General features: G+C 38.7%; 1 protein-coding gene across 1 annotated transcript in view; it reads right to left on the bottom strand.

Moving 5' to 3' along the window:
* The window catches only part of LOC149180364 (endoribonuclease Dicer homolog 3a-like), a 401,075-nt gene that overhangs the window by 117,590 nt on the left and 267,632 nt on the right, over positions 1-15,853 (bottom strand). Inside the window, exon 13 of the mRNA XM_089416079.1 lies at positions 2,161-2,382. Coding sequence (XP_089272205.1) covers positions 2,161-2,382 — 222 coding nt within the window. The remainder of the gene's footprint in view (positions 1-2,160; positions 2,383-15,853) is intronic.

Below are 15,853 nucleotides of genomic sequence, written 5' to 3'. Positions count from 1 at the left end.
AACATGGATTAATTTAGCTGGGTTGTTGGCTAAGGCCATGGAACAGGTGGCCATGGAGATGGCTGAATTGGCCCAAGGCATTCCTAATCTAAAGAAAGAGATAAACAACCTTCAGATAACCATTATGATGCAGGATGGCAAGCTTGACGAGATACAGCAGCAGCTAAAGAAGCTTACTCAGGAAGTAAAAGAGGAGGAGCATTAGCCGAGCGCAATGGAAGAATGATTATTCAAGATATGTTTATTTTCTCCTTAGTTAGGAAGATGAACAGCATGCTACCCTCTGTTATCTTTTATAATGCAGTTAGCAAACAGTGTTAGTTTTTTTGAATGGTTAGTATATATAGCATGGACAAACAGACTCGTTAAATTCTGTTTTTGGATGGCTATTAAGAACTTCAAATGGCCAACAGACCCGGTTTCCCTTCAGGGCAGGTTGAGGCCATCGTACGTATGTATTGGTTTTAACCTGTTCTAATATAAATGGTTCCATCTTAGCTTACAAAAAAAAATGATGACAGGTTCAGGGTGATTCAGCTATTGTCCTTAAAATAGAAGATGCAGACCTAGAGCTAGAAGTAGATCGGGAACCTACATCTACTTGGCTTCAATCGGAAGAGGCTCCTCCTTTTAGCCTTCAGGACTTCAAGAACCTTGAGGGTCAAGCACCTAAAGACATGGGAGAAACTGCTTCTTAGCTTTTTTACTGTTTAGCATCGAACTTCATGTAGTACCCATGTTTCGAATTACAGCAAACATATAAATTACTCATAAAATTGGAAAACAATAATGCATAAAACTGTAATCTGCACATACCTGAACTGCTAGCTGATTTCCGATTCTGCTACTGAACTGGCGATCCCGCTGCTGGTGATGCCGTGGCTGTTTTGACCCAATTTCGAGATGGCCAATACCACCCAACCAGACAGAGCAACCTGGTTGCTCAATCCAGAAAGCTCTCCACAGAGGCTCTCTGTCCCTCCGTGCCCAGAACTCAGATCACTTAAAGCTCTTCCTCTGATAAGTCCCTTCTCGGGTTTCCTGCTGATGAATCTATGTTTCTCTGGTTTTTTCCCCCCTTCTCCCGGTTCAGGCCTCTGCTATTTATTCACTGGCCTGGCGGTGGCCGCCCTCCCACTTGCAGCCACCGCCTTCCACGCATTGAAGGCTCTCAGATCTTTCTCACTGTCCTCGGCGCTCTGCAATAAGTATTCAGCTGCTTCGGGAGCGTCTTTATTAATGGACTGTGATGGTTCATAGGTAGGTTATCGCATAGCAATTTCATGGATCTATTTATTAACCTTATAGCATATAAACTTTTTATATATCTGCAAAGTTTTAATTTATATACTTTATACATTCTTATATATAAAGTTTTATTTATACTTTATAACATTATATATAAAGTTTCATTTCTACTTATAACATTTTACTTTATACAAAGTTATATATATATATACTTTATAACATTTTACTTTATACAAAGTTATATATATTTATATACTTTATAAAATTCAAATACATATTTTGTAATTTTAATATATATATATATTATAAGGTTAAATTATATATTTTATAAAATTTAAACTTATATATGTTTTAAATTTAAATTGTATATATAAACTTAACATACTTATAGTTTAAATTTCCTCATAATTGGTTTTATTATAAAGTTTAAAACTTTATAAAATGGATTAATTTAGCTGGGTTGTTACACTTCAGTTTTTACAATCTACTTAACTTTTATGAGAGGATGCTTCCAGCTCTCAGCTTGGAGTCTAGACTCATTGTGGTTGAGATAACTATTCATCCATGAGACTTTGCATATAAATATTTTGCATTGCACGGACATGGCTTTATTAAATACCAATGAAAAATGCTTTTTTATAATTCAATGTGTATATCTTTATTTTTTGTGTCTGCTGATTTTTACCCTGTCCGATTCAAACTCTTCACTCTTTTTCCTCACAATTTTATGCCAATTCCAAGTCTGCGACTTTGAAATAGACAATTATTTAGATATCCTACGTAAGTTTTGAGAAGAAATTGGGACAAAATTGGCACACAATAAGTGTTCAGGTTAATAATGAAACCATAAATGTACAAAATTTCATGAAATCTTAAACAGAAGTTGAATTAGCAAAAGCACTAGTCACTTACTTATCTCCAGGCAACTTTGCACAGTATTTATAGATAAGACTGACACTGGAATCACAGGTGACGGTAGCTCCAGATGATGAAACACGATAAACATTTGTTTCAACAGAACTTTGCTCTTGAATACAAGGTATATGATTTAGGTTGCGATTCACAGTCATCTCCTTCATTGATTCCTCACTCCTGATTATCTCATATAATAGCTTTTGTTGCTTCTCATTACCTCTGAAAATTCCATTGGGAAAGGGATATTGTAAAATTGATTTGAAGCATAAAAAATAAAATATTTAGAAAAATAGACACCAAATTACTATATCAAGGTGCAATTAGGACATAAGAGGAAAAACAGAATAAAGTGAAAAAGTAAACCGAATATAACAAGTGCAGTGATGATGACAACAAACTGAAAATTATATTTATGAATCACACATCCAGTTCAATAGATACAATCCAGACTAAGCTTTGGATTTGATCCTAAACGATATCGAATAAGAAAAATCTCCTTATATAAGCATGGATATTTTAATTCAAAGTATGAAAACAATATTACTTTATAAAACAATCAATCAATCACACAAAGTTCTCATATAAAGTAGAAACTCAAAAACCAGCAGATAAAATTGAACACATATTTCACCAACCCCAAAAGCATGATTCCCAAAGATTCAAACAGAAAATTGGTGACAGAAACAACCACATATTACACAATAATTATGATTAGCCATCTCGTCTTGTGTCACTAGGGGTGTAATATTCCTTTTAATTATTTTCTAAAATTTTCAATAAATTTCCTCTTCAGATTTCTTCAGAAAATTTACAGAGGTAATTTTGCCGAAACTTTAAATAACACCGTGGCACTTTGCAAAATCTTATCAAGAAAAACACAAAAAATACTTATTAGAAATTCAGCCTTATTACAATAAATATGGATCTGGAAATACATGCCAAATATGGTTCTAAGAACCTGTTAAAACTCCAACGAGATATTTGTATGGCTGACAATAGCTCCTCCAATGTTATGTTCTTGTGAGAGATCTGATTGACCTCTCCTCACGATCTCCACGTTAATGCCAATGAGCAGATCTAATTTGATCCCTCCTCTTCCGAGTGGCTAAGGTATATGTCTCAATACCAAAACCCCTTCTCACTAGATTAGCTAGGGTGGACTACTGGCCACCAAAACTAACGCTCTACATAATGTGGGCTCTCACCCAAACAAGCTCCAAGAGCTCAACTCAACAACAACAAAACAATTATCCCAAATGCATGTCTAAGGAGTGAGCTCTCATCTCCTTTAATAGTCAAGTGTTTTCGCCCAAAGTGTACAGATAAGGCGCAACGCTTAGAGTAGGGGTTGTCACCTATTCCCTACTCACTCCGTTTAAGCTCTCCCCTAGACAAGCTATGGGGGGTAGTCCCTAAAGATGGATGAAAGAGAAAAACTTGTTGGAACAACAAGTTCTAGGAGACTAAGGGCAAGGAAATCACTCCTCTAGCCAACTTGATTTAAAGTGAACTGGCAAGTAATGTATTTTATTGAGTAATGTGAGATGTTATGGGATAGATTTTGATTAAATTTGATATGACACTTAATAGGATAAACATTGATTAGACCAGTACCTTAATGATAATGCTCAAACACAAATTAAATGACTTGCACAAATAAACTATATCCCAAGCTACAAGACAAGCAATGCTGCAAGACAAAGTTAGTACGAAAGATCAAAGTATTAAAACAATTAGATATATAAGCAGTAAAAGATAAAGTTACAGATGTATATAAAAACTTGCACTTCAAGTAAAGATGATATTCAAGAAACAATAGACTTGAAAATGACAAGCATTAGAATATAAGATTCACAAGTAAATAAATTGAGCTCACGATTCCAATTATAGATAATCAATTGAAATGCAAAATGAAGATTCAAGATCTACCTATGGGAGATGCAAGATCTTGGTTGATTTTAATTATATGTATATTCTAAAATGTTGAAGAAAGTGTAACTAGGTTCGGTCTTCATAATGACATGATCTTTGTAAATGATGTAATGAATTATTATTGTAAATCTTGCCTCATGGGTTTCATGAGCAAGACTTCTTCTTGATGTCTTTAGGTTTTTATGTAATTGTTAAAGAGTCAGGTCATGTATTGAAGAGCTCTTTAAAAGCCTATGTACAATGTATTCTACCCTACAAGTTGTGTAGCAGCCCTCCAAGAAGTATGCAAGCGAAAAGAAGGAAGAATTCCCCATGTTGGCTTCGGCTCCAAATAAATGAATTAAATAAATTCATGTCATGTCGGCTTGAAGCAATGGTCATGCCGGGTAACGTCGTATCAATTATAGTGCACAAACCACTATAAATACCCACGAAGGGTTAGCAAAGAGAAGACAAGAAATCTCGCAATTTGTCTCTGAAATTTCGGGTGATGAAGGAGCAAAACATCTGCATTACAATGGGCTAGGGTATCCGCAAATAGCAGGCAAGTATCTCGCATTCTTTCGTGTGAGTATAGGAGAAGATCCGCACTACATGAAGGAGGGTACAGACCTCAGATAGGTGCAGGATCTAGGTGCTATCGTATTGTTTGGATGAAAGCAAACCAGATCTCATATGGCATGATAAAGCCCACGCATCTCTGTAGTCTCGACATAATGAAAAGGAACACTAAACGTAGTCACTTGTTGATCACTTGATGAATGAGGACACAGCATATAGATGCAAGGATCTCGGATAGAGGTATATTCTCAGCATACCTGTAGGTGCTAGATCTCAGTTGACATAGCAGAGAAGATCTTGGATGAGGTGGCGTGAAGTCTGGACAATCTCGGCATAACAAGGAGCAATCTTGGCATCAAGATCTCGATGGAACTCCTGTAGCAGATTAGTCATTGGACAACAGTGATAGATCAACTCTCTCAGCGCGATGAAGATAATGTCAAACGTTGTCTCTTCTCTATATATTACAATCTTGCAATGACCTGATGATGAAACAAGGGTTCGGTGAAGAGATCCTTGGCATACATATAGAAGGAGACTATGTCATCACAGCATTCAGATCTAGTATGAGGCAGTCTCAACATACTTCGATGAATAGTGATAAGGATCATAGACTTGATCCGGACTTAATTGTAATCACAGTAATTATAAATCATGATCATACATATATGTGATCTGATTGTCCTGGAGGAACTCAGTGCAGCAAGTGATCCTAGTGATACTACTGTAAAGGCCTTTATGTTGCAGCAGTGATGAAGATCATGGTATTGCAACAGTGATAAAGAACACGATAGTGATCTCAGCATTGACATGAAGAGGATTGATGACTTGGTCTTGGAGATGTAGATTGTATCAAGGGTCATGGTCTTGGTATTCATCAATGGAATCTCTATAAGAATAATTTACGCATGGGTTTTCCTCTCCAAGAGGGAGAGGTTTTGGCCCTGGCAGAAAGCCAATCACTTGTGTTCTTGTCTCTTGTTTTTTATAGCAGTTTTGATGAAGTTAACAAACACATGCTAATAATGAAGTAAAGATAAATTGTTTAAATACTTCACAAATTGTTATCATGTATTGAAGAATCACCTTAATATGCATGCCCTAAGATTATTCAACATGGTATCAGAGGGAGGTTCAATAGTCAAGGAAAAGGGCAGAAAGGAGACATGCAGGGATCAAGCTTTGAAGCAGAGTAGCAAAGCAAGAAAGATCTAAACCCTAGTTCAAAGGATCAGCATACAACATTAGTAACAAGGGATATTGTCTATATCAACAAGAGATTTTGTCTCAAGTAATCATCATCTAATTGCCTCAATATCAAGGCAGCCCGGAGGATCTTAAAATTGAAGCCTACACCTTTTTGAAACCCTAGGAAGCAGTTTACAAAAGCAAGGGTTTTTGGATATCAATGGTAACACACTTACAATCACAAGTTGATGCTGCCTTCTACCCAGTTATATCAGCAGTTTGTTGATATATCAATGAAGATGGGTCAAAGGGAAAGAAGGCGGTATGCCTATCACAGATCTCAACCAAAGGAAGCATCAACACACCTACTCCAACATGATCAAGGTGAAGATTTTATCTTCACATCTCAAGTAAGTATTTTTCATTAATTATTTTTGAAATGACTTCATTGCAAGAAGATCTATATGTTGTATGGGTCGTCAAAGGTTCTTGCATAGAATAAGGAGGATTGTCATTATCCTTAGAGAAGTCAGAACATCAAGGTCTCCTTTGAAGTCATAAGAACTAGTAGGGTTCTATGAAACAAGAAAGGAGACATAGGTAGAATTCAAGAAGTACTAGAGGACATACTCTCTGAAATAAAGTACAAAAGGAATGAAGGAGCATCTTCAAGAGGTCTCAATTAAGAGATCTAGAAAAATGATGAATAGATGATCATCATTAATAAGCAAGGTGACAAATGTCCATAAACAAGAAAGTTACCTCAATCAGCAGTCTTTTTTCGCTATGTCAGATAGAGAAAGGCAAGCTAATAGGTCACATATAAGTGCAGATAAGTAAAAGGTTGATAAGACAAAACAATACTATGGAAGAGAAGCTCATATCACCGAAAGGATGGAGAAATTTGAAGAAAGGGTCAAGGAAAGAGTAGTAATACATCTCCATTATGAATGAGATGGTGTCCCTCTCAGAGGGATCATATTTGAAGTCCTTGCAGATGTGAACATAGTAAGAAGATGCATCATGGCATCATGGAAGTAAGAGCTCGTATGAAATCATGAAGAACATAGCTCTAAGGAATCTCGTTATACATTGCAGGAGAAGAAGAGTTCATCCAGGTCAAAGGAAACATTTGCCAAATGGGGATATACTAGATCATGAAGGATCTTTGATAGAGATTTCAGCAGAGGATCTCCAAGTACGGAAAGGCAGTAAATGTTTCAGCAGAAATTCCAACTCTTGGATCTCATGAGATGGTGGTACAATGACATGAAGAATGAAGCAGTTCAACGGATTGAAGAACCATTCAATCAAAGGAAGCTGCTAAAAGATACCTAAAGAAAATTAAGGTATGTATGATTATAATTGTATTTGTATTTGATATTGTGATGACATGTTCTGTGGTTGCAGATAAAATGGATCAAGCATGATCAAGAAGAAAAATATCTCCCCCTCTAAAAGGATGCAAAAAGTCAGACTAGATGAAATCAACATAATATGTCCTCATAATGTAGTATGAGGTAGTTGATGACCATTGAAGAACTATGAGAGTTCCTGGGAATAAAAGACATGAGGATGAAAGAGATCGTGAGACATGCAACCATGATGAAGGCAGTCAACATCCAGAGGATCAAGAAGACTTGACCAGGAAACCTCCCGGAATGATGAGTAGACTTTGATGGAAGTCTGAAAAGATGAGGACCCTTGACAACAAATATCATTGGGAGATGTGTCAACATAGATGCAGGATGATTGATGCCTACAAGAAGATGTCACTGAAAGAAGGCCATCACCAAAAGATAATATGCGATTTGGTTTTGGTGTCTAACCTCTTGGAAAAGTCTGGGTATGTGTGTAGGATCATGGAAAGGAGAGTTGTGAAGGATGTCACAACTATGTGATCTAGAGCAATCACTGTTAAAGGAAAGTGGAGATAGATGATCTTATGAAGGAAGCCCCAAATGTAAAGCCAAGGAGGACACTTTCTGGGAGAGAAGGAACGACATGACGAAGAAAAGTGATGGATGGTTGAACCCTACACGTGAAGAAATTGATGACATCGAGATCGTGGATCGTCAGTCAACTAGAAGACCCTATAAAGTACTAATGATAGAGTCCCTATGTAAGAGGGAGCTCTGGGAGGTTCCTATGAGTAAAGGAACTCGAGCAAGTTTCTGAGTAAAGAGAAACTTGGAACTCGTCCTTGGTTAAGAGGGAGAGTTAGACACAGCGTTCTTATCTTCAGTTTGGAAGAAAGAATGGAGGATTATGTAATCATCTGGCATCCGACACTCTTTGAGGATGTGGTAGGGAATCCAAGACAAGAGTGGGAAAGAGGACCGATATTCTTGAGAGCTGGGAACCCAAGATGAGAATAGTCCTAGTAGGGCATAATTGGAGAACACCCGGTTGGGTATGACCCTAAGAGAGACAATGATGATTTGTGTCTATCAGTGATTGGTCATGCCAACATTGTGTGCTCTGATCTAAGTGAGAGATAGAGTTGTTAGTCAAGGCCTTGCTAAATGGAAACAATGTTGGTTGAAATGATGCCATAACAGATGGATTGCAAATCCGATTCTTCTTATAAATTCTTCAAATTGAGAATGACCAAGTACCATTATGAATACCTCCCTAGTTAAGAGGGAGTGTTGAAGAAAGTGTAACTAGGTTCGGTCTTCATAATGACATGATCTTTGTAAATGATGTAATGAATTATTATTGTAAATCTTGCCTCATGGGTTTCATGAGCAAGAAGTGTAAATTAGGTCAAAGACTTCTTCTTGATGTCTTTAGGTTTTTATGTAATTGTCAAAGAGTCATGTCATGTATTGAAGAGCTCTTTAAGAGCCTACGTACAATGTATTCTAGCCTACAAGTTGTGTAGCAGCCCTCCAAAGACCAAGCAAAATCCTCCAAGAAGTATGCAAGCGAAAACAAGGAAGAATTCCTCACGTCGGCTCCAAATAAATGAATTAAATAAATACATGTCATGTCAGCTTGAAGCAATGGTCATGTCGGTTCATAAGGTAATGTCAGCTCAATTATAGTGCACAAACCACTATAAATACCCACGAAGGGTCAGCAAAGAGAAGACAAGAAATCTCGCAATCTGTCTCTGAAATTTCGGGTGATGAAGGAGCAGAAGATCTGCATTACAGTGGGCTAGGGTATCCGCAAACAGCAGGCAAGTATCTAGCTTTCTTTCGTGTGGGTATAGGAGAAGATCCGCACTACATGGAGGAGGATACAGACCTCGGATAGGTGCAGGATCTAGGTGCTATCATATTGTTTGGATGTAGGCAGACCAGATCCCGTATGGCATAATAAATCCCACGCATCTCTGTAGTCTCAGCATAATGGAAAGGAACACTAAACGCAGTCACCTGTTGATCACTTGATGAATGAGGACGCAACATATAGATGCAAGGATCTCGGATAGAGGTATATTCTCAGCATACCTGTAGGTGCTAGATCTTGGTTGATATACCAGAGAAGATCTTGGATGAGGTGGCATGAAGGCTGGACAATCTCGGCATAACAAGGAGCAGTCTTGGCATCAAGATCTCGATGGCACTCCTGTAGCAGACTAGTCATTGGACAACAGTGATAGATCTACTCTCTCGGCTCAATGAAGATAATGTCAAATGTTGTCTCTTCTATATATATTACAGTCTTGCCATGACCTGATGATGAAACAAGGGTTCGGTGAAGAGATCCTCGGCATACATATAGAAGGAGACTATGTCATCACAATATTCAGATCTAGTATGAGGCAGTCTCAACATACTTCGATGAATAGTGATAAGGATCATAGTCTTGATCCTGACTTAATTGTAATCACAGTAATTATAAATCATGATCATACATATATGTGATCTCATTGTCTCGAAGGAACTCAGTGCAGCAAGTGATCCTAGTGATACTACTGTAAAGGCCTCTATGTTGCAGCAATGATGAAGATCATGGTGTTGCCGCAGTGATGAAGATCATGGTATTGCAGCAACGATAAAGAACACGATGGTGATCTCAGCATTGACATGAAGAGGATTGATGGCTTGGTCTTGGAGAGGCAGATTGTGTCAAGGGTCATGGTCTTGGTATTCATCAATGGAATCCCTATAAGAAGAATTTACGCATGGGCTTTCCTCTCCAAGAGGGAGAGGTTTTGGTCCTGGCAGAAAGCCAATCACTTGTGTTCTTGTCTCTTGTTTTTTATAGCAATTTTGATGAAGTTAACAAACACATGCTAATAATGAAGTAAAGATAAATTGTTTAAATAATTCACAAATTGTCATCATGTATCAAAGAATCACCTTAATATGCATGCCCTGAGATTCTTCAACATAAAAGTGAAGGCCTTCTCCTCAATTATAGGAGCAAGTCTTAGACAAGGTTGTAGAAAGAACTACTTGGGAAGGAGGCTAAGGCCTCAATAATGATACCTACCCAGGAGTTCTAACGACCCAAGTGCCTTTGTTCCTACAAGGGATTACCCACAAAAAAATCTGCAAGGTCATTCGTTTTATCCGTTGAATAAGGGTCAAGCTTCTCAAATTGGATATGAAGAAGGATTTCCTATCTCTTTATCAGCCAAGCTTATTCTTGGAGGTAAATTCTAGGAATGCAGATTAGATCTAGAATGCAAATGCAAATATCCCAATGAGATTTAATCACAATGATGCTTTAATACAAGAAAGAGTCAATTCATCTATATTCAAGATTCACTTATGAGCACAACATGATTAGCTTACAATAATGATCAATGAAGCAACTTAAATATGACTCAACAAAACAAAATTAGATGCAATTAGATTTGAAGTTAGAGAAACATCTGAAAAGCCTTTAACTTGAATACTTATTAAGATGACCTTACTTATATTAGACAGTGAAAACAAGTAAAATTTTACAATGAAAGCACAATTGAATGATGGCAAATGAGATTACTAACAAGATTAGAAAGAGTCAGAGACTACTTGAAATCTTCAACTTGTAAATGAAACCAAATACAAGAACAATTCCAAATGCAATAGATCAAGTAGCTAGTAAATGTAATTATGAGAAAAAATATAAATTAACAATGCAAGAGGAACAAGTTAGTAATCTAGATCTAAGAAAATTGAAAAGAGAAAGAGGATGTTTCCCTCTAAATGACGAGTCTGGATACCATGGGATAGAGATCCCAAGCTCCCTCAAGAACAAGATTTTTGTTATTATTATGTTACAATGGAGAAGCCCTTTTGACAAAGGGAAAGGACTCTCCAAACTCAAAGAGGCTTACAATGATGAATCACCTTACAAACAACCTCCTCAAGCTACCAAAGTAAATCAGACCAGACACCAAAGACGATTGCAAATGCCTCAAATAATTGATCAAAACCATCAAGGGCTTTCGACCTTCAACAAATGAAACCACTAGTCATCAAATAAGCTCACAGAGGAGGAAGGCCTATAACCCTCTCGGCCAGCCCAGAAAATGATCACAAATTTTAAATAAATTTTATGTGAAATTATTAAGGGGATTTTGTAGTGATTCAAGGCTCAAAAAGCTTCAAAACGTTTTGGGTCCTTCAACAACTATCATACCCCTGCTTCAATCAAGGAAAAGAGGCCTTGGCCGAGAGAAAATAGGCCAAAAATGTATGTGGCTCCCTTACAAAAATTCCATGTTGTATCATGCCCTTTTATGCCAAGAATCTATGATGAAACCCTTAAAAACTTTTCAATGATACACCTGCAAATCAATGAGGGTTAGCAAGTAAAATCAAATGACAAGCCTCCAAACAATTTGATATGAGCGACAAAATAGCTTTCAAACCCTTATGATGTCAAGGATAATGCTCTAACACTAGTGGCTACCCCAAAGATGAGATCTGAAGCAAATGAAGGCTAAAAACCCCAAGCGAAGCCCTTGAAAATTTTTGCAAAATATTGATAGAGGCAAAACCCTTGAGGCTAAGGAAACCATCAAAACCCTTTCAAACCTCCAAGAAAGGCTAGACTGCCCTGAAAATAATTCATTGAACTCCAAAAGTCTTAGCCGTCTAGGCTAGAAGGCTAAACCTAGCTTGAGAAATCGATCTCCCTCCAAATCTTGATAGATCTAACCTAAATCGAAATCCTCCTTCAAATCTGCAATAGAAATTCAAGAAAAACCCAACAAAATATATAAAAATAGATTGAAATATATACAAGATTAGAGGTGTGAAAATTCCTAGATCTAACAATCTCAAGAATCCTACTACAACCAACTGAATCTACTTCACCTAGATTGTAAATCACATTACAAGTTTATTTTAGATTTCTTCTTGAAACATTGAAATAAATTACTGAAGCAGCCTACACCAATTAAATATGATTCTAAAACATAGAAACTGAGCAAGGAAAATAGAAACCCATAGGACAGTTATTTTTGGACAAAAGTCCCTGGAAAAACCTAATGCGGGAAAATCGATGCAGCAACTCTAAGGGTTTATTATTATTAAGCAATAGCAAATTCTGAATACATCACTGAATACCTCACAGGGTTATTCAGTTACAAAGAGAAATATTGGCAGTAAGTGTTAAATTATGGTATGTTCTATGCTTAGAGCAGCTTACTTAGTTTTCTTCTTATTAGCCACAGATTAGCAATTACATATACATTAAGTAAAGTGCAGATATAACATTAAATGATTAACAGAAAACATGCCAAGACAAGAAACACAAGATGTGGCGGCTAGCCAGGGACAAACCCCAATGCGGGGAAAACCCTTTGATCAAATATTCTTTTATCTTCAATAGTTCAGCAGAGAGAAATAGTATAAAATCTGAATTCTGTAATTTTATATCAGCAGCAGCAAACCCTAGATCAGCAAAGACAAACTTGGTCAAACTAGTTGAAATTGACCTCAAAAATACTTGGTCAATTTCCGGTCAACTTGTCCTCGAACAGCCTGAAGAAACAGCCCTTGAACAGCCCCAAAAGTTCAGTGAATTTGCAGATTTCTGAAGTCAACTGCAGCCTAAACTAGGGCAGTCAACACCAGTCAAACCAGAGGTTAGATCACCTCGATTTTTGTGCCAAAAATTGCATCCTGCCTAGGAGAGGCAACCACACCCAATCCGCACTTCTTGAAGGTCAATGCTTGGTCAACGTTGGTCAAAGAGATGACTTGTTTCCCTAGCGTCCTCCTTTCTGCATCTTCCTTGCCCTAGGACATCTTCATTTCAGCCACGCGTGTGAGAGAGAGAGAGGCTCCTTTTATGCATAGGAGAGAGAAAGAGAAGATGAGTGAATTGAATTGTCCAAATAAGGAGAATGCTCCTTGTATTTATATGCAAACGTTGAGGATGAAGAGACATGATTGTTGGGCTTCTGAGCCTACATAATTTTGCTGGCTGACCTTGACAATTTGTCCGTAATCAAAATAAATTCATATCTCCATAAATGCTTATCGGAATCGAATGATCTTTAGATCACTCCTACACCTCTCGATGAGAGGAATCTAGGAAAAATATCAGAATCCATAAATAAGGTGGTGATCCACATGGAGTTTGGCCCTAGTTGCCAATTTTAACACTCCCTCTCAACTAGGGAGAACTTCATCTGCAATCTGTCAGACCGTTGCTGCTATCCATCCATCAAACGCACTGTCTTGTACAGCTTGACCCCATTCTTCTCCGCTCAAACTATAAAGAAGAAGAAATGGTCGAGGATGTATCATACCCATAGTTGTAGGAAGCGTCCCCCCCCCCCCGGTTCCAAGGCTCGAAGCGCGTCCCGTGCGGATGCGTCCCCAGAAGCGTGCTTCCGCCTGTTTTAGAAGCTTCCTTGATGCTTCTGGACGCTTCCGCCTGTTTTGGACGCTTCTTGGACGCTTCCACCTGTTTGGGATGTTTGTTTTGAGTATAAATGCAAAAAAATATAAATATATATATATATATAGCAGACACTTTGCTTCCTAGATTTTTGGAAAATGACGCTTCCGTGTCCCCGCTTCGTGCAACATTGATCATACCATCCTCCACTGACTCGAAGTCAGTCTCAGAGTGTGAACCACTCTCATTGATCCCAGATCAGTATCATTGATCTCAGATCAATGGAGGTCATCCTAGCATAGGGAGTGCGGTAGATACAACAATGCGTCCATCGATAGTACTACTATGGTCCCTATCCTCATTTCCCTGCTCATTGATCAAATGAGAGGTACTTCCCATGAGTCCCAGACTGCATGGGTAGGATGCCTCGACAGGAGAACTAATCATCCTGTCCACAGGAGAACAAATCATTTTGTCCAGTGTATGCCACGAAGAACTAGTCATCCTGGCCTACAGGAGAACTAATCTGTAGGCTTTAACCCCATACAGAAATTACCTACATACAAATTCTAAAACACAGAAAATAAACAATGTGAGAGCATAACACATAAAACACATATACACAAAGATTTTCCCCTGGATCCCAAAACTGGGACTACTAGCTTGATTTTTCATTATATTCCTTTCAATGTTACAATACATATTTATACATGCCGAAGCATCCAATACCATGGACCAAAAACCATGGACCGAAAACCATAGGTAAGTTCGCCCAACCTAATATAGGGTCCAAAAAAAAATTTCCCGAGGTGCTGCCCCGGACCCCGTAGACAGGTTCTACCCGGCCCCCTCAAACCCCCCAAATAGGGGGGGCTGCCACCCCCCCTGTGACCCCCCCACTACGTAATATAACACAACCCAACGTAATCATCCTGTTCCAGAGTCGCCACAGAGAATGAATCATCCTAGCCCACAGGAGAATTAATCATCTTGTTCCATAGTCGCCACGGGGTGTCACAGAGTAAGGTTGAACCTTTACCTTGTACATAGTGCACCACCAAGGGATGGTGAGTCGCCTTGTGGTCACATGTCGCTCCAAGAAGTACCCCGCACCCCCCTCAAGCTCCCAGAGCTCAATACATCATACTTGACCCTCATGAGAGGGTCTCTAAACGACACCAAGTCGTTCTAGGAAAGTCAGGAATTTGACCTTTCCTAGGGGCTTTGTCAAAATGTCGACGACCTGTTCATCTATACCGATATGTTGGAGCCTTATTGCTCCTCGTTGTACCATATCTCGAATATAGTGGGACCTGATATCGATATGCTTGGAGCGATCATGAAATACGGGATTCTCTGATAAACGGATCCTGCTCTGGTTGTCACACAGAATCACGGTGGTATCCAATGTAAATCCAAACAACTCACTGAAGAGTTTTCGCAACCAGACTGTCTGACAGGAGGCCATGCTAACAGCAATGTACTCTGCCTCGGCAGTCCTCAAATCCACCGACTTCTGCTTCCTGCTCATCTAGGATATCGAGGCAGATCTCAAAGAGAAACAGCACCCTAAAGTGCTCTTTCGGTCCACCACACTGCTTGCCCAATCAGCATCAGTATATCCAAGTAGTCTCACATCTTCGACAGTGTATCTCAACCCATGAGTGATTGTGCCACGAAGATATCTCAACAGATTCTTGGCACCAATCCAATGTGAGTGGTGAGGCTCAACCATATGTTGACTCAATGTGTTGACTGCAAAGCATATATCCGGACGAGATTTCACCAAGAACATTAATGCTCCGACGAGTTGATGATACTCGGTAGCATTTCGTAAAACAAGTCCGGCAGCACTACCACTTAACTTCTTTAAGTCAAGCTCCATCGGGGTAGTTACGAGCTTGCAATCCACCCTGCCGAACCTCTCCAATATCTTCACCACATATTTTCCTTGAGATAGGAAAATCTCCCCAAGTTTCTGCTAGACTTCCAGTCCTAGGGAATAGTGCATAAGACCTAGGTCTTTCATCTCGAACTCAGAAGCTAGCTCCCTCTTACATTCGTGAATGAGAGGGTCTGCACCTGTTAGAAAGAGGTCGTCAACATATAGCACCAATACGAGAGGCTTGTCATCTATAACCTTAAAGTAAAGGTTAGGGTCGGCTTCACTTCTAGTGAATCCCAGCTTCATCAAGTAGCTATCGATCCT

This window comes from Pinus tabuliformis, chromosome 3_2, assembly GCF_031772625.1.
Source record: "Pinus tabuliformis cultivar Carrire ecotype Pingquan chromosome 3_2, CPIR1, whole genome shotgun sequence".
NCBI lineage: Eukaryota > Viridiplantae > Streptophyta > Pinopsida > Pinales > Pinaceae > Pinus > Pinus tabuliformis.
Note: the sequence above shows the minus strand (reverse complement) of the source record. Positions and strands in the feature narration are given on the sequence as shown.